Source organism: Exophiala aquamarina (assembly GCF_000709125.1).
Source record: "Exophiala aquamarina CBS 119918 chromosome Unknown aczIA-supercont1.2, whole genome shotgun sequence".
NCBI classification, from domain to species: Eukaryota; Fungi; Ascomycota; class Eurotiomycetes; order Chaetothyriales; family Herpotrichiellaceae; genus Exophiala; species Exophiala aquamarina.
This window is the reverse complement of record NW_013550586.1, coordinates 2,322,467-2,339,226: the sequence shown is the minus strand read 5'-3', so window position 1 is coordinate 2,339,226 and position 16,760 is coordinate 2,322,467. Positions and strand designations below refer to the sequence as shown.

The 16,760-nt window shown below is 51.6% G+C and overlaps 5 protein-coding genes across 5 annotated transcripts; 1 reads left to right on the top strand and 4 right to left on the bottom strand.

Moving 5' to 3' along the window:
* Window positions 1–308: 308 nt before the first annotated feature.
* Window positions 309–2,354, bottom strand: A1O9_02664 (uncharacterized protein; the record flags this gene model as incomplete). The annotated part of the gene is made up of 5 exons (XM_013408235.1): window positions 309–1,262; window positions 1,352–1,527; window positions 1,585–1,866; window positions 2,013–2,163; window positions 2,274–2,354. The coding sequence occupies 5 exons, from the start codon at window positions 2,352–2,354 to the stop codon at window positions 309–311; spliced, it is 1,644 nt and encodes a 547-aa protein (XP_013263689.1).
* A 1,716-nt stretch (window positions 2,355–4,070) lies between these two features.
* Window positions 4,071–5,534, bottom strand: A1O9_02663 (uncharacterized protein; the record flags this gene model as incomplete). Its single annotated transcript, XM_013408234.1, has 4 exons — window positions 4,071–4,683; window positions 4,741–5,108; window positions 5,175–5,279; window positions 5,343–5,534. 4 exons carry the CDS (start codon window positions 5,532–5,534, stop codon window positions 4,071–4,073), a joined length of 1,278 nt encoding a protein of 425 aa, XP_013263688.1.
* A 2,227-nt stretch (window positions 5,535–7,761) lies between these two features.
* On the top strand, window positions 7,762–9,247 carry A1O9_02662 (uncharacterized protein; the record flags this gene model as incomplete). Its single annotated transcript, XM_013408233.1, has 5 exons — window positions 7,762–7,792; window positions 7,844–7,854; window positions 7,919–8,288; window positions 8,372–8,721; window positions 8,813–9,247. 5 exons carry the CDS (start codon window positions 7,762–7,764, stop codon window positions 9,245–9,247), a joined length of 1,197 nt encoding a protein of 398 aa, XP_013263687.1.
* A 1,867-nt stretch (window positions 9,248–11,114) lies between these two features.
* A1O9_02661 (uncharacterized protein) lies at window positions 11,115–14,144 on the bottom strand (the record flags this gene model as incomplete). The annotated part of the gene is made up of 2 exons (XM_013408232.1): window positions 11,115–11,758; window positions 11,810–14,144. 2 exons carry the CDS (start codon window positions 14,142–14,144, stop codon window positions 11,115–11,117), a joined length of 2,979 nt encoding a protein of 992 aa, XP_013263686.1.
* A 663-nt stretch (window positions 14,145–14,807) lies between these two features.
* On the bottom strand, window positions 14,808–16,469 carry A1O9_02660 (uncharacterized protein; the record flags this gene model as incomplete). The annotated part of the gene is made up of 1 exon (XM_013408231.1): window positions 14,808–16,469. The coding sequence occupies one exon, from the start codon at window positions 16,467–16,469 to the stop codon at window positions 14,808–14,810; it is 1,662 nt and encodes a 553-aa protein (XP_013263685.1).
* Between the last annotated feature and the right edge of the window lie 291 nt (window positions 16,470–16,760).

Below are 16,760 nucleotides of genomic sequence, written 5' to 3'. Positions count from 1 at the left end.
GCGTTCTGAAGACGATAGGCTTCAAGGAATAACCAGATAGCGAATTGGTCGCTATCCACAACATGCTGAAGCCGTCTACAAAAAGTTGAAATAGCGTAAGCCTCGTTTTCTCCCTACTCAGCTGATGCAATATAAATCCGTAGCTGAGCAGACGAAGTATCAGTGATTATTTTCATATCTCATCTTATGCCCAAAATTTTTCCAGCAGAGTGTTCCAAACAACTCTGATGTACGCCGTGGTTGTCTGTTATGACTACACAAAGCCATGGTCTCTGCCGTGGTTGCCAAAGCATGCAAGTGCTCACATCTTACTCACGCTTCCGAAACCTCAGCACAGGCCCATCTCGATCAGCGCCGAAGCAATCAAAGATCTGGAACTCATCTTGTCTTTCGCGCCCAATCTCTAGGTCTCGACCACCACCGCCCTTCCTTTCGCGACCGCCCACCTCTTTGAAATCATAGGACCAGAGCACCGAGGCCAGCGCAATACGCATCTCCATGTACGCAAACGTCTTTCCAATACAGCCGCGACTTCCCAAGGAAAAGGGGCACATGGCTTCACGCGCCCGAGCTATATCCTCTTTCGAGACCACAGTACTGTGATCAGCAAGTTCCGAACCTGCGATCCATCTCTCAGGTTGGAAGCTCCAAGATTGGGGGAACGCTTCTCTGGTATGATGAACCACATAAGATGGAACCCCAACGACAATGCCTTCGGGGACATACTCTCCATCGATCACGATCCCACCTCTCATGACTTCCCTGGGTAGCTGTGAGGCGACAGCGGGAGCGAGGCGGAGCGTTTCCTCGATACATGCGTTGAGATAGACGCAGGAATCCATCTTTGGACTCGAGTGAATCTCATCGAGACACCCAAATGTATTCCGGATTTCCGACAGCAGTCTACGCAACACGGACTCGTTCCGAGCAAGATAGAAGAAGGCAGCGGAAAGCGTGGTCGCAATAGTGTCGGCGCCTGCTCCAATGAGGCTAAGGGTATCACCTTTGAGCTCATCCGTTGTGGGTCGCATTCCCGTTTTGGGATCAAAGTTGTTGAGGAGATAGTGCATCAGATCCTTATGGGTGGGGGGCTTTTCCTTTCCTTCTAACCTTCGTTTCTCGAGCGCCGCGCGTTCTTCGAACTGGGAGATTGCGTATTCACCAAGGACGGCGTTGTCTCGCACGGTGTCTCCCCCGATCCATTGCATGAATGAGGTCTTGGCTAAAGGCTGAAGAACTGGAGCGCATGGGAGGTAGGCGAACTGGAAGATATCTCGTTAGCACACGGTGGAGGAACAAGTGTCTCTTGGTCTCGACTCTTGCGTCAAACTTGGTCTCCAATCAAACTCACCCAGTATCCAAATTTAGTGCCTTCTGTCATCAGACGAGGCATTTCTCTATGCTCTTCGCTTCCAAGACAATTGTAACTTTTGCCGAAGACCAGGTTACCCATGATATCGTAGGCCATCCAGTTGAGCCAATCACTCATATTCCGTGGAGTACTCCAGCCTTCATCATTCTCGCTGTCTGATCCTTTCTCCAGATCCTTGGAAAGGGGCTTCGCTTCTGGTAACGTCCCACCACCATTTGGCCCGATCAGCTTAATGAACTTCCCAACATTGTCGATGACAAAGGTCTCGGTTTCTCTGATCGCAGCCTCGGAGAATGCATGATTCAGAATGCGCCGTCGAGCAGCATGGCGCTCCTTGTCGATCTCGGTATGCGTCGTAGCGCCTCCTGGTCCGGCATCAAGAGTTTCATAAAATTTGGACTTGCGAACATTGATGGCCCGCGACCCGTATATCTGATGCAAAGCCTTTGGGCTGCTGAATGATAGACTATTGGGTGAAGTGCGAACTATGGGCCCTGGAGCGGCACAAAGTAGAATTAGTAGACTTTCCTTGGAACGGCTCGGGCAGTTGGCAACTGACAATTGGCAGCTATTGTGTGGAAGTCTGTCTGCTGCATCCACACACGTGCCAAGCGGAAGGTAAGAAGGGATGAAAACAGACCATATTTTTCATGGTCTCTCAGACTATAGAGATGTCGATTGCCCTTGTAACACTGATAGACCAACGGCCAGCCAGAGATCTTGTAGCGAAGGGGCCCAGGGTACTTTGCCAGTGGGTGAAGTGTCAAGCGATAGATGGTGACGAGCAAAAACTAGCATCCACGATAGTGACAGTCAGCAGAACAGTCGGTAATATCCGTCCAAATATTCGACCCTGTGTTTAGGGGGAAATTCTAAGAACTACCTCGGCCAGTTTACTTACGGATGCAACAATGACGTAGAGAAAGATCTCCAAGAGTGTCGGCGGTGAAGCCAGAGCAATACGAGACAGAGCGTTATCCATGACTGTGACAGCTGGGGAGGTAACCTAGTAGGTAGGATCCTATCTCAGGGACACGGAGATAGTTGAATAATGCTCAGAGGAGGCATAGTTGTTGATATGCACTGGCTCGTATTCCTTAAGGTATCCCTCTGCCAACGGTTACTCTACAATGCGCCGGTTCAAGGGGTCAGCACATGCCGATAAGTTTGCATTTGGCGGCGGGATGATGTTCGCGCAATCCACTCTCACGTGTCTACCGGTCTACGCTTAGATGGTAGCGAAGGCGATAGTACGAAGTGCCGTGTAAGTACTCCGTACTCGTACCGCTTCTTCTTTGTCCTCTGCGAAATGGTACCGGAAGTCAATCGTCGTGGTGTGACCCTATATGCCCGAATACTGTCCCTGCAGATGGCATTAAAGACGGTCAACGTCTAGATTCAATAGATTCAGACACCGGCGGATGCTATGAATAATTGGAACCTCAAGATGTCCAATTATACCCGAGGAAGAAGGTCCACGTTTGAACGGAAAAAGCACTTGTCTCGCTTGTTGGTGAAGGCCTAATCGAATGCTACAGCAAACGTTTGTAATGTCGAGGAGACTAGATGAACTCTGTACGTACCGGTATATACGCAATACACAATACATGGCCTGTTTGTGCGGCGATAGTATACCAGATAATCTCAAAGGACTACATACCTTCCTGATCCATGTTCGGAGGAAGTCCTGGTACCGCTTAACACTCCAGAAGGTTTACAGGGATCGCGAGGCCAATAAGCGACATGAAAACACATGTCAACTGAACTACTTCAGATCGTTAAGCAAAACGCAGCTGCAAAGGCAAAGACAAGGCAGAAGTTTGACAGTAGCCAGAGCCTAGTTCGCAAGGAGGGCCAGGAAGCACCTGGGATCTCTAGAGTCTGGACACAGGCGGATTGACTTGCAACAAGAGGACTTCGTGATCGTTCAAGCTCCCCAACGCAAGCCACAACCAGCGCTCGAGGCCTGATGATAGAGAAGGTCCGTGCTTCTAACCTAAGCAGCAAGCTTGGAGATTAGCGCAAACTCAAGGACCGGGATTTGCCGGTCAAGGCTACCCGATCAGGGGCCTGACATCGCTGATCCCGCTGGCCCTTGCCCAAAAAACTACGGCAGCTGCAGGTTGGCCTCGTCCTCCAAGTCGATTCCTACCACTGTGCAGGGTGTCTTTGGTGAAACTCCATCTTGTCAGGGTCCGGTCGAATCAAAAACATGGTTAGCCCTCCGTGCCACGCAGCGATTCCAGAGCTTTGATACGGCCGCTTATCGCCCCCCTCGAGAACATGCTAACGTGGCAGTGCGCTCAGCTGGCACGGGAAGAAAAGAAATTGTGCCTCCCTCGTCGAAACCGTTGCACGGACTACAACATTCAGACACATGCCCCTGAACACCTGCATTGTGAAAGGCTGTCGCTTCAAGAAGTGTCAAAGCGCTGATGGCACGCAATTACCTGGGGCATGTCAGGCCTCCGACAGGGCGGTGGTGGACCGGTGGACTGAAAATGACAACATGGAAGTGGAAGAGAAGTTGGGGAATGATATGCGTCCATGTAAATGAAGGCTATCGTTCGTTCTAAGGTATAGCTAACTAGATAGGTTAATAGACTTTTTGATCGTGTATACAGATACAGATGGATGCGTAGATCCACATAGTTTTGACAGCGCTCGATATGCAAACGTGACATCCACCCCGAGCGCCTCACCTGCTGTCTCCATCAGGATAATCGTACTCGACGTGCATCTCAAAATCGCGCCGTTGATACACCCCATTCTTCCTCAAACTGCTCGTAGACTTGTCGTCGCTTATCTCGTCTTCACTTTTGGTCGTATCACCCGAAGGAGCCTTCCTGTTCCTGCCGTCTCTCTCTTGGACGATACCGCTGCTGCTTCCTCCGACAATATGTGTAGTAAACCGTGCGGTTTCATCGGGGCGTAAACGCATGTTGCCTGCGCTGTCCAAGATGCTAATGTTGGAGCGTGTCTGCAATTTTGAACTTTGATGTTCACTCTTATTTTTGCTGCGCCCGAACAATCCTGAAGTATTGTTGGAATTATTTCCCGAGTTATTTTTGGTTCGATCCCTGCTCTGGCCCGTGATCATCTCAATCTCATTGTCGTTCAAGACCATGCCTAATTTACCAGTTTGCAAGTCGGAAAGGAAGCGGCGCACACTGAGGATGCCAGCGGTGGCTACGGACATATTGACAACAACTTGGTGGAAAATCTGAACATTGGCATTGTACCATGTTTTGTCATCGGATGAGATATAATTTGGCAAGAGGGCAAAGTAGGGGATTGTCACCGCACAAACACTGCATTCTTGGATTAGCAGAATACGAAAACGCAGGAAATGTATAAACAGGACTTACACAAGCCTCACTGCAAATAGCGAAGAGACCATGAATCGCAATGACCGTGACATCTGCAGCTTCCAGATGACTGGGATGAAATAGCAGGCGAGAGTACCATCCGTGAGGATGTTACCGGCCGCGATAACATATAGCAGTCTACCCTCGGCGGTACATTTGGCGTTGATGAACTCCCAGGGTCGGGGAACTCCACATTGGAATGCAATGGCGAAGAAGGAGAAAATGGCCCATATTCCGATGCAGATCTTCAGGATAAGACCAGACCGTTTTGTTGCATGTTTAGACACGATGCGCTCTATCATGAGGATGACGGAGAACTTGGCCAAAGTTTGAATAATAACACCGAGTAACAGGCTTGCGTAAATATACTTGCATTTAGGTAAGCTTTGGGCACTGAAGGCTGCGTAGTGACACCGATGATGGCATATATATACCTTATAATATCCAGGAAGCTCCGAGGAGACGACGGCATTGATATGTTGTCCGAGACCATGGCCAACAGCCCGTTCGGTAAGAATGCTCTCCGGTATCACCAACACCTAGAGGAAGCAAGCATTAGTTGGCGATCGGAAGGGTGAGACAATGGAATGAGAGTTGCTCACCACTGCGATCGAGAATGCGATGTCGTCCCATCTCACTTCTCTCCTTTGCATGTATGAGGACCATGACCGCAAGAGAGCGAAAAGTATGGTTGTGAACATCAATGAATAGGTAACAACGACAACAGTGGCGCCATGGTTGTCGGGACCATGAGCCACCAAGGGGGGATAGGTAACGCGATTAGAGGTAGCCATAATTCTATATCGCAGTATCAAGAGGAGTTTCCAACGGAATGCCGGTCGGATTGGCGATGAAGAAGCCTTTAACTCTTCTGCACTCGTAATGCTACGGAGCCTCGATCCCCTGCAGGACGGCGACTTGGATAACAAGCAATAAGTACTCGTTCTTTTCGACAGGGATAGCCTCCTGGGTCGGATCGACAACGCCTGGACAGCCACAAGCGATTGAGAGGCGTTCCCTGTCACAGGTTCTGGGAGAAACAAGTCAGTCTCAATTCATCCCCAATGCCCATTGTTGAGGGTCAGGTCGTGTGATCTGGCAGTCAAGAGGGTTCAATTGTCATGCAAAATCTTGTGGCTTTTGGCCGGGATGAGATTGCAGTGCCCCGAGTAATACGAAGACAGGCCGCTTAGAGGGTGAGAGAGTGCCGGAGTTATTGGCTACCCAGCACTTGGCTCCATGCAACCCGGAACCACTTTGAAAGAACACTCTGTGAACCGTGATATTCTGTTCCTGCACGGTCCCCGCTACTGAACAAAAAGCACAACAGCACGAGGGACTTCGTGCAACACAGCAGAACGAGGTGCCACTCTGTCGATCTACTGTGATAACCCCGACTTTTGGGATAGGGTCGATCAAGCACATTCCAAGCACACTCCAAGCATGCTTTTCTTGCGCCTCTCTTGAAACCTCATTTGACAGAGATCAACTCGATTCTCTGCCAAAATTCTACATTTCGGATAGAGTGCTACAGGAGTAGCCCCTGGTCGAGACAACTTGGATGACCTCTTCCCTAAAGGACCGAAACAGAAAGGCAGCTGAGCAGGCGTGGAAGGATGTTGAGGATCCGAGGCAGACTCTAGAGCGTCACGGAGAACAACAGGCCGCTGCTGATTATGCCGCCTGCTCCTCGTAGCGCCTAGTGGAGCCTAGCAGAGCTTAAACCCCGTCCCCGCTACGGGATGGCCCGCGGGAAAGTGGGTACGGAACACTTGCCCCGAACGACGGGGTGCCTCTTTTAAGCCACTACGAAAGCAGTCAGAGGCCCGCTATCTCAGCCTATAGGCAGCTGAACCAACCCTCGCAGCCTACTGCTCAAGGGTGTTGGATGCTGTGTCGTTTCACGTATGTTGCCTGGTCCCTGAGATCGCGTCACATCAATGGTGGTAGGACTCGCACTCCTCCAACGGAGTGCTCGTAGGACGCCATCTGCCGGGCGTACTCGGTGCCGATTCGATTGTGCAACCCTATCTATCTCCTGAGCGAGACAGAGGAGCTCTCTTGCGAGGAAGTCAAGCAGGAACGCCGATTCCAAAAGCACTATAGAGTGGCCCATCGAGTGCATTAGCCTCTCGTCCCCATTATCTCGGTTGTCGATGCTAAGAAGCAGAAGCATGTCGCCATCGCTCTGTCCTTCAACCAATGCCGACTTGGCATTCCAATTTACTCCCTCCGTGTCCTGACCCGTGTTTTACGCATACAATGCAAACTTGGTCTGACCACCGATCCCGCACTTATCATGCCCCCCACCGTACCTTTGGACTACCAGAGTCTACTAGCCATGCTAGCCAGGGTCGTTTCTGTGAGCCAGGGACTCTAAGCAATCATCCTCTGCTGCATAAGGGTGCGTGGCAGCTGGGATCCTTCTTCTTCCCCTCGGGGCTTTTTTTCTCGAGTATTTCCTGATTCTTCGTTCATCTCTTCCGACCTGATCTGTGGCTCTCGTTTTCCTTCTATCACACGTTATACTCGAACTGTGTAACTGGCCATGTCGGATACTAAGGAGTTCTCTATCGAGCAGGGCGGTGTCAATGATGATCAGACAGGCCCGAAATCAGGAGTACACTCCGGGAGCGTGAGAGCATCGCAGAAGCTCGACGTAAGTCTTGTTCCCGAGTCACCTTTGTTTACCTTTTTGGTGGCGCACTCACTGACATTTCCAACAGAGGTACCTTTCGTTAAAGCCTGCAGTCGCATTTGGCATGACAGTTTTGTCGTCATGGACTGGAATCAGCTTGACAGTTGGCTCTGCTTTCCTGAACGGCGGCCCTACAACCATTATCTGGGGAACGCTTCTATCAGGTGCAGGGACTCTTTGCATGGCTGCCTCTCTCGGAGAATTAGCCTCAATGTGGGACAATAATCCATCTCCATTGCTCGATCAGCCCCTCTGACAGACTCGATAGTACACCCGTGGTCGGCGCTCAATATCGGTGGACGGGTCTTTATGCCCCCAGCGCAATGACACCAGCCTTCTGGAGTTTGATGCAAGGTAAGTGAATCCGGGATCCAATCATAGAGAATCTCTGTTGACAACTCCTAGGATGGCTCACTGTGAGTTGAAACCGATACCAAGGATACTGAATACAATGAACCCACCCGCCTAACTCTTCACCAGATCTTTTCGTGGATCGGACTTTGCGCCGCCGTGCCATTTGTGTCCGCGCAGGCCCTCCAGGGATTGATCATTCTGAACTCGGAAACATACGTCCCTGAGAGATGGCACAGCACACTTCTCATGTGGGCTTTCTTGACCATTCCAGTCCTGTGCAACGTCTTTGGACGAAAGCTGCTCAAGGCGGTGGAAATCGTCGGAGGTGTCCTTCACGTCATTTTCTTCATTGCCACCGTCACTACTTTGGCTGTCATGTCGGAAAGGAGTTCAGCCAAGTTCGTCTTCACTGAATCCTTTTTCGGCCAGAGCGGCTGGGAGAGTGAGGGTGTTCAATGGTGCCTTGGGCTGCTGTCCATCACCTCGGTCTTGACCGGTAGGCGTCCCTTTGAAGCCAGAAACTTCTCGTTTCGAGAAGAGCCCCGAAAATCACCCACTAACATTTGCCAAATCAACCAGGCTTCGACGGCGTCCTCCATCTCAGTGACGAGATCTCCGACGCCCCCGTGAAGGTACCTCGTGCTATGATGTGGGCTGTGGTTCTGAACACCGTTATGGCTCTTGGCTTCCTGATCACCCTCCTCTTCTGCATCGGCGACGTTGAGGCCGCCATCAACACCCCTACTGGATTCCCCACGATTCAAATTCTTTACCAAGCCACGGGTTCCAAAGCAGGCGCCACAATCATTGAGTGCATGATTCTCCTCTCGACCATGATCGCACTTTTCGGCGTTTTCGCTTCCGTATCGCGTCTGACTTGGGCATTCGCACGAGACAACGGACTTCCGTTCTCGGAGTTCTTCGCTCGCGTAAGTCTTCGCTGTTTTCCCACCTAATATCCTCAGAGGCTTCCGGTACACTACTACAACCATGCTAACGTCTCTCCCTCTCCCTTCCCAGGTCCACCCTACACTCCACATCCCCCTGAACTCCCTCGGACTGGTCACCACGATCGCCGCGTTGATCGGGCTCATCAATATCGGCAGCACGACCGCCTTCTTCGCGATCCTGTCGCTCGCGACGATGGGCCTGTACCTATCCTACGTAATCCCGCTGGCGTTCGCCCTCGCCCGCAAACTCCAAGGCAGACACCCACCCTACGGGCCCTTCCAGCTTGGCGTGTGGAGCATCCCCATCAACATCGCCGGATTGGCGTTTGGAATCTTCATCGTCACCTTCCTCCCCTTCCCCGTGGTGCTACCCGTCACTGCCGAGTCGATGAACTACGCCGCGCCAATTCTGGGAGCCATCATGATCGGCGCCCTGCTCGACTGGTTCATCAGCGGCCGTAAGCGCTTCGAGGTGCCAACCAGCATGCCTGAGCATTACAATTAAGCTTGCTGCCTCCGCGTATATCTCTATACTCCCAAACCGTTAACCCCCCAAGCTCCTCTGCGTGTGCCCCCCCCCCCCCCCCCCTTTTTTTTTTTTTTCCAAACGCTTGTTCTGGGGGGCGGGTGGCGCCGGTGAGTTTTATACGCACGAATTCTTTCTTTTCTATTTGCTTTTTTCGAAGGAAAACCATAGAAAGGGAGAAAGGGTTGGGAAGTGTACTTTCTGGGGCCCCAGCCCCTCTCACTCGCGCAATCCCCTTCGGTGGCCCTTCTCCCTTCCCGCAGCTTGTCAGCAACCAAACCCGCCACGAAAGTTAGGAGATTCGAAACCACCGAAACCAAAAGACAAAAGATGCAATGCACCGACCCCGACTCCCTTTGTGTGTATGGCATGTTATGCAGGACTGGAGTTCAAGCCCAACACTGGGAGGAAATTAGACAGCTGGGAACATTTCTTGAGCGGGCCTTTTTTTTGGCCTCACCAGCTTGGCGGCCGTCTCCCCAAGTCTTGAACTTGTGATTATCCTCTGGTTTCCGGGAAAGAAAAATGAAAAACGCTCACGACTTGAATCTATCTATCCCAACTTACATACATCCATACACACACATGGCATTTGACACATACATAATACACATACCCACATTTCTACATACCTACACGCACACCTACGCAGACACGTATGGACTACACACTACTGAAACGGGGCCCGGAGTTGGGTGCTGGCACGCGGAAGAGGGGGGGGGGCCGCCGCGGGGGGGGGAGTGGAGTCATCCTTGCCTAGGAGACGACGTCCAAAAAACTACCTTACGGAGTATATACCATATCTAATTAAACGACCGCAATAACAAATCAAAATCATCATTAACTTGGCCCAAGTACAAGACAGACAGACCCTGGCTACGGAATCGGTACCCACATTATGATGGATTAACATGCTTCTATGTACGGAGTACTCCATATACTACATGTTCAAGCTTCGACCTTCGCCGGAGCGATCTGACGGCTGGAACTCTGCGCTCCACGAGACGAGACCCAGGAGACCCAGGAGACCCAGGAACATCACTTGCTAATGACGATGGGGAAAGGCAAAGGCGACGACAACAACCACCGGCCAGCACAAGAGATGGAGGTGGGCACCGCGCGAACGATCTCAACTTCCGGGCGGGGGGGGGGGAGGCGTGGAGAGAGATGTCAATGGGACCTTTCCTTTCCGATGGAACGGAACGGATCGAAGGCTAGAGTTCCGAAAACCCGCAGAACCCGGCGCACGATCTCCAGTGCCGTGCGCACGGACAGTCGGGTAACGGGGCCCATGCATACATCGGGGGGCTCTCTATGGGGCTATTGCTAGACAGTAAGTACATAGAGTACGGACTAGTTGGACCCTCCTGGTGGCAGCGGGAACCATCAAAATCAAGTCGTGTTATATGGTCCCTACTGTGCTCAGTAGCTAGCCAGATCCTCCAGCACCAGCACCAGCACCAGCACCAGAACTAGACCCTAATGGCGGAGGAATGCTTCGCGGTCGCGGTTGGTTGCTTCAAGGTCAGATCATCGACACCGGACATCTTGCCCGGCGACGGATATGAAGAGTTACATAGCGAAGAGTCTTTGCATCATGTTTGTTTCGGGGGTCCTGATCTATGTACGAGAGTACACGAGGGACCATTATCGCATGGCCGGTTTCGAGCACCTTGTATCCGCCTCTCGTTAGGCAGGTAACCAAAGCGTTGTCATCTCATCTACGAGTATATCCAATGTATGCACCTCTGGCGTGCAGAGTTGGATAAGAAACCCTTTGACGAAACATAACATCACTTGGGTACCCAGATCACGTGGGTGTCATTGATTGTCCATTCATCAGTATCTACGTCCAATACGGCGCCTTCAGCCCCGTCAAGGAGTTGAGGATGCCCTCGTGGTCGCCTGTTTCCTCTTTCTTGCGCTGCCCGCTCAACTCCATCTGGATGGCACGGTGGACATGCACCAGCCAATCAACGTAACTCTGGGCTTCGTTGTTCCGGTCTTCCACTAACATACGTGCATATTCAAATTCACTACCATCCAGACCTTGCCTCGCCAGTGTGAATGTTGCAGCTTTGGAGCCGCGGACTGTCGAGAGGTATGCTATAAGATTTCGAACCTGAGCATTCAGGTGGGTCTCGAGGACCGGAAGGTCGTTCAGCATGGGATCAAGGTCTTGCAGCGATTGTTTGCCTTCTCCGAAGAGATCTTCCAGAAGATTTGGCGAGGTTTGCGAATGTAGCCAGATCAGCATAATTTGACCATTGTCAATCAGATACACCCCTCCTTCTTCGACACGTGCAAAAGAGGCTCGCAATGTTGGTGGAACAACGAGTTGGAACGTTTCTGCATTGGCGAAGCAGTCTTCTGGCTGAAAGTTATGAAGGGCGTAGATTCGTGGGTATAGATAGAGAGCGCTCTCCGTAACACCAGCGGAGCGCAGGAAGCGTGCGGAGTGTACACGGCGATCAGTAGGTTCGACACCGCCTATTCATTATGTTATCATCGATTCTGGGAGGAAGGATCATGTGAACAAACCTTTGAAAGCCCGGCTCTTGATCAAACCGAGAGTATACATCGCGAACTCTTTTAGATGTTCGGGCAAAACAAGTTGGCCCGGAGGATGGGAGCCCGAAAAGTTCTTACGATAACCAGACAGAACATCAATCGTCTTCTCAGTGATTGCTGCTCGTAGATCCTTTAGGGACTTCTCTGATATTCTGAAAGACGCTTCCTTTGCGAGTATGTTGACAACCGCGTCTTGGTCAACAGTTCGCATGGTCTCAGTAGCACCTTCATTGACCCCAGCAACAACGTTGATGCAACGCACTCGTCTTTGACCGGTTGCGGAGGTATACAGCAGAGCGGCTTGGAAGTGCGCATCCAGTTTGGCATCTAGCTTGCCATCATAAGAAAACGTGACGCCAATGGCTTTGTCTGCATCAATTGTGCCGAATTCGAGATCTGCTCCGAACGAATTTTGAAGAAATGAGCCGTAATACGAAGAAACTTGAAGTCCGTTCGAACACCTCACTTTCATCAATGCCTGATATCCTGTTTCTCGATGTAGCGAATGTTTGATTTCAGTTTCGAGTTTCAAAGAGTCCCTCGGCGCAACGAAATTGGGGTAGAAGAACATTTCGCCACCTGTCAGACGAGACATATGGCCGATTGTTGCGACGTCCATATATCCACCTCCAGCAGCAGCGAGGAAGAAATCAACACCAATGCCAGCAGTGACCATGGCACTGGCAGTTTTCTTCCAGAGAGGATGCTCAGTGGTGAAGAGCTTCTTCTCGTGATCAGTATCTCGGCCTTTCCCGTCATCACGTAGATGCAATCTTCCAGGACCCCAGGTCGGAAGTGTAGATAAGGAGCAGATGATTTTACCTCCGGTGGCTGACAGTGCTGCCAATGCGGCATTGAGAGTTGGCAAAAGCGCTGGTTCGGGGTTCTTAACCAAGGTAAACATAGTGGGGATGGATTGGAGGAGCGAGGTGATGACATCTTTTGATTCATAAGGATCAACAAAAAGTCCTTCAGCCAAGGGCACAAAGGGGTCTTCGAGGTCTGTCATGACCATCATTTGAGCCGTTGCTAATCCAGCTGTGAGATTATAGAACTGGACCTCCTTATCGTATGTCACGATACCGATTTTGGTTCCAGCGGGGAGACCAGAGGCCACTGTCTCCTCATTTTCGTCCTCGTCCCTTTCGTGGCCATAGAGAGCATTCAGAACACCTTGACAAACTGAGTGGAGAAGTCCCCGATTGATGGCTTCTTGAGTGACATCCACTAAGAACAACCATCGCAGAGGTACGGGCTCCTTTGCCCAGTACTCTTTCGGCACCAAGTATTCGACGGTTCCCAGCATCAATTCAGGACGTTGTAAGCGATCCACGCGGACCCCGGACACATCAGTGGGAGCGAAGTACTCTGGGGCGACATCGTTTGGGAAGTTGCACATGTTGCATACTAACTTGCCGCCGCCGGATCGGAAGGTCATGAATGGGTTGACATATGTCCTACATCTCCGACATCGTGGAGGACCTGCCTCGCCAAAATCCAGGACAGGAATGGGTTGTTCTCCTTCCTGCGGGAGTGCAAAGGGTTGCAAGACAAGACCAAGAGGCAGACCGGTGGATGCAAGAGCTTCTTGCGACGAAGGAATGTTGTTCACGGTCAAACGAGCGTATTTAGGCGTAGAATTTCCCTGATCATGGCCCACAAAGGGAACGGCACCGGGGGGAGGTAGATGCTGCTCCATACTCGGGTAGACATTGGTTTGATAGTGCAGAGTAGCAGCATCTCTTGCCCTCGCCACACTGGGAATCTGCTCTGGATCAACGCGACCTTGTGTTGCGACAGACTCTTCTCCCATGCGCAACTTGTCTGAGGGGTTGACAAAATTGGTGTGGCCAGGCGGACCCTGCTGTTGTATCTGTTGGCCAGCGCCAAAGAACTGCGCACCAGCGGGCGCACCTGGCTGGCCTGTCTGGCCTGGCTGCGAACTATCCACTTGGGGTGCCGGGGCATTGGCCGAGCCTATATCGTGATATGCATGTCGTTCTTTCTTTCTGTGGGAGCGTGCAGGTGCGGAACTGATTTCGGCACCCGCCATTTGTGCGGCAAGCCCATTCATGGCATCTTGGTGGGGAGGGAGTTGACCAGCATAGGCCTGCTGTTGGGAGTTTGCATATACTTGCTGTGGATTGACTTGTCCGCCATACTGTTGGTACGTGGGCTGAGGACTGGGGGATTGCTGAAATGTCGGAGGGGTCTGTTGGGCGCGCGGGTCGATATATCTAGGGTCTTGGTTCGGATGAAGGGGCTGGCCAGGGCCTCCGCCATGGTAGGCGTTGTAGTTTGACATGGTGCTCGTGTGTATAGTCGTAGAACAGGATCAGGGTGTGGTTGGCCTGGGCTTCATAGTGTAGCTGGGTATATTATGGGCGGGGAAGAAATGGAAAGTGTGAACGACAAGGGTTGCTTGGATCGAGTATGTACAGGTGGTGAAGATGGATGTGTCCGTGGTCACCATAGATGACCATAGGTGATAGAAAGGTGTGGTAGATAGGTGTCCTTGAACCGTGGTGCAGGAGTTTGTGTGTTGGAGTGGCACATGGAGATATACGAGTAGTAGTTGCTGCTACTGACGTTTGGTAGTGAACAAGTTTCCTCATGCAAATCCCCGGATTCGCCCATCGCGCCTGCCGTTAGATTTCGCGCACCAACCCAATTCACGTGCAACCCTCACTTTCCAGCATATTATTACATAAGGCATCGACCGCGACCACACATACCACGTCTGCGAGTCCACACCTCAAAGATAAGGTATGTTGGGTATTTTGGGAACCGACACAGCCTAGTTCGATACGTCAAACGACCGGAAGACGGCTATTGAGAAAACAGAAACACGTTCGTCAGAAGTCGAGTGATGTAAAATTCTTAGAACATTGATTAGGTATCATAAAGTCATATCATATCTCCTGAAAAGGTGCACAATGCACAATGCGAAAGGTCTACAAGTGATGATTTACATGAAGCCGCCAGGGCGTCCAGGTCCGGGTCCGGGTCCAGGTCCAGGTCCACCGCCGGCTTTCTGCCTTGGATCTGAGCTCCCAGGCAATGGCGCACCGGGGATGAATGGCATTGAGACTCTATTATCTCGTCTCACCTGGCCAGACTGTTCACCCCTCTGATCGGGATACGGGGCTGGGGCAACCCCCGTCTCTTGTCCACCATAGGCTTGGTACTGTGGTTGAGGGTAATAGCTCGGGTTCGGTTGGTGATTGGGTTGATATCGGTTGTCCTCATAGCTCGATGTTGCAAGACCAATATCACTGGTATCGTAATATTCATTTGGCCTATCACTTCGGTCGCTGTCCATACGAGCGATAATCGGTCGTGACATTGGCATGGACTGGCTGTTTGCCAGCAGATTCTGGCCTTCGTCAACGTCGCCGTTAGCAAATCGTTGCTGTGGGCCTCCTCCACCATATGCGGTCGACGCGTTAAGATTCGTCAACTTTTGACCCTCTGCACTGTAGCCGTCGGTGGTGGTCTTTCGTGATAAGTCGTAACTCAGGTCTTTATGTCGGTGTTTCCGATCTCGCATCAGCCACTTTGCGGCACGACCAGTTGCCTTGAACATATCCCAGGGGTTGAAAGCATCCCAGATAGCTTTCAAACCGAGAAAGCCCCCCCTGTACGATCGACCGCCAGTCTCTTCACCGGGAACATTTTCAGCAACGTAGGTTTTCGACCCCATTGTGTACGGTTTCCAGCTGAATGCCCACAGATGCAAGATCGCAAAAAGGGCCATTTCAATGCACAGCAGCATGGCAGGAATCCCGACTTTCAGGTCGGGAGTCTGGATTTTGTTGTTTGGTTTGACTGCGCCAGAGCTGGTCAGGAAGGAGATGGCTATGGTCTGCCAAAAACTCAAAAAGATGACCAATTTGATGGCGAGGACCTTGAGAAGGGGCCTGTGGTGCTGAATGTCCATGCGCAGCTGGATGTAAAACTGGATCAAGCAATACATTGCGATGGTGACGGCAACAGCTTCAATGAGCATGACCCAGATGTGGGAAAAGGCGGGATTGAGCGACTCCAGACAGTAGCGGTCGAATGCTTGAGTGACGACGGCGACAATGGTGCAGAAGACACGAATGAAGCAGTACTGAAAGACGGCGACCCAGATGACATTGAACCAAGTCAGGCCGCTTTGGGGCTTGCGCAACCAACCCTTGTCCTCACCTCCTGTACACTTCTGGAAGTATTTCATGGGCCAGACCCAATTCTTTGGCGTTATCGAACGGAAGTAGATCTTCTGGTGGTGCAGATCGGCGGCGATGTATGAACAAAGCAGGCTGAAGAAGGAGGCGATGGCGAAGGCTTCATAACAGTCTCGCAGGACTTCGAAGTAGACGCTGTGGTTGTAGTAGTAGAAGGAGAGAAAGGAGACAGCGGCGTAGACGGGGACCATGAACAGGATGCGGATGATATGGCGCTGTTGAAAGGGTTTGTGGTAATGTGTTGCGTGCATGAAGATGAGGAAGAAGGACACGGCTATAGCGATGATGCTAAAGACGGCAGAGAGCCAGAGACCCAGGCGGTGGAAGGTGTAATCGTGCCATATGGGTTCCTCGGTGATCAACATGTCCTCCTCGGTGGTATTGCACTGTGGCCACCCCATCTTGTCCGGGTCTTTTGCCTACAGTCACAGTTGGGATAAAATTAGAGGACGGTGCGCATGTTCCTGCGCTTGGCTGCGCTCAATGAGACGGCCACGGTTGAGGGAAGGTGGAGGGAGGGCGTGAAAACACCGGCAGGTGCGACGGAGCAGCAGAGACGGAGAGGGAGAAGGTGGAAGGTGGAAGGTGCCCGAGTGGAAACCGGAGTGGGAAAGAGCGACTGAGGGGCTTCCGCACAACGACTGCCGATTGTTATGGCCGTCAATAAGGTAGAATCGTGGTATAGAGGTTCT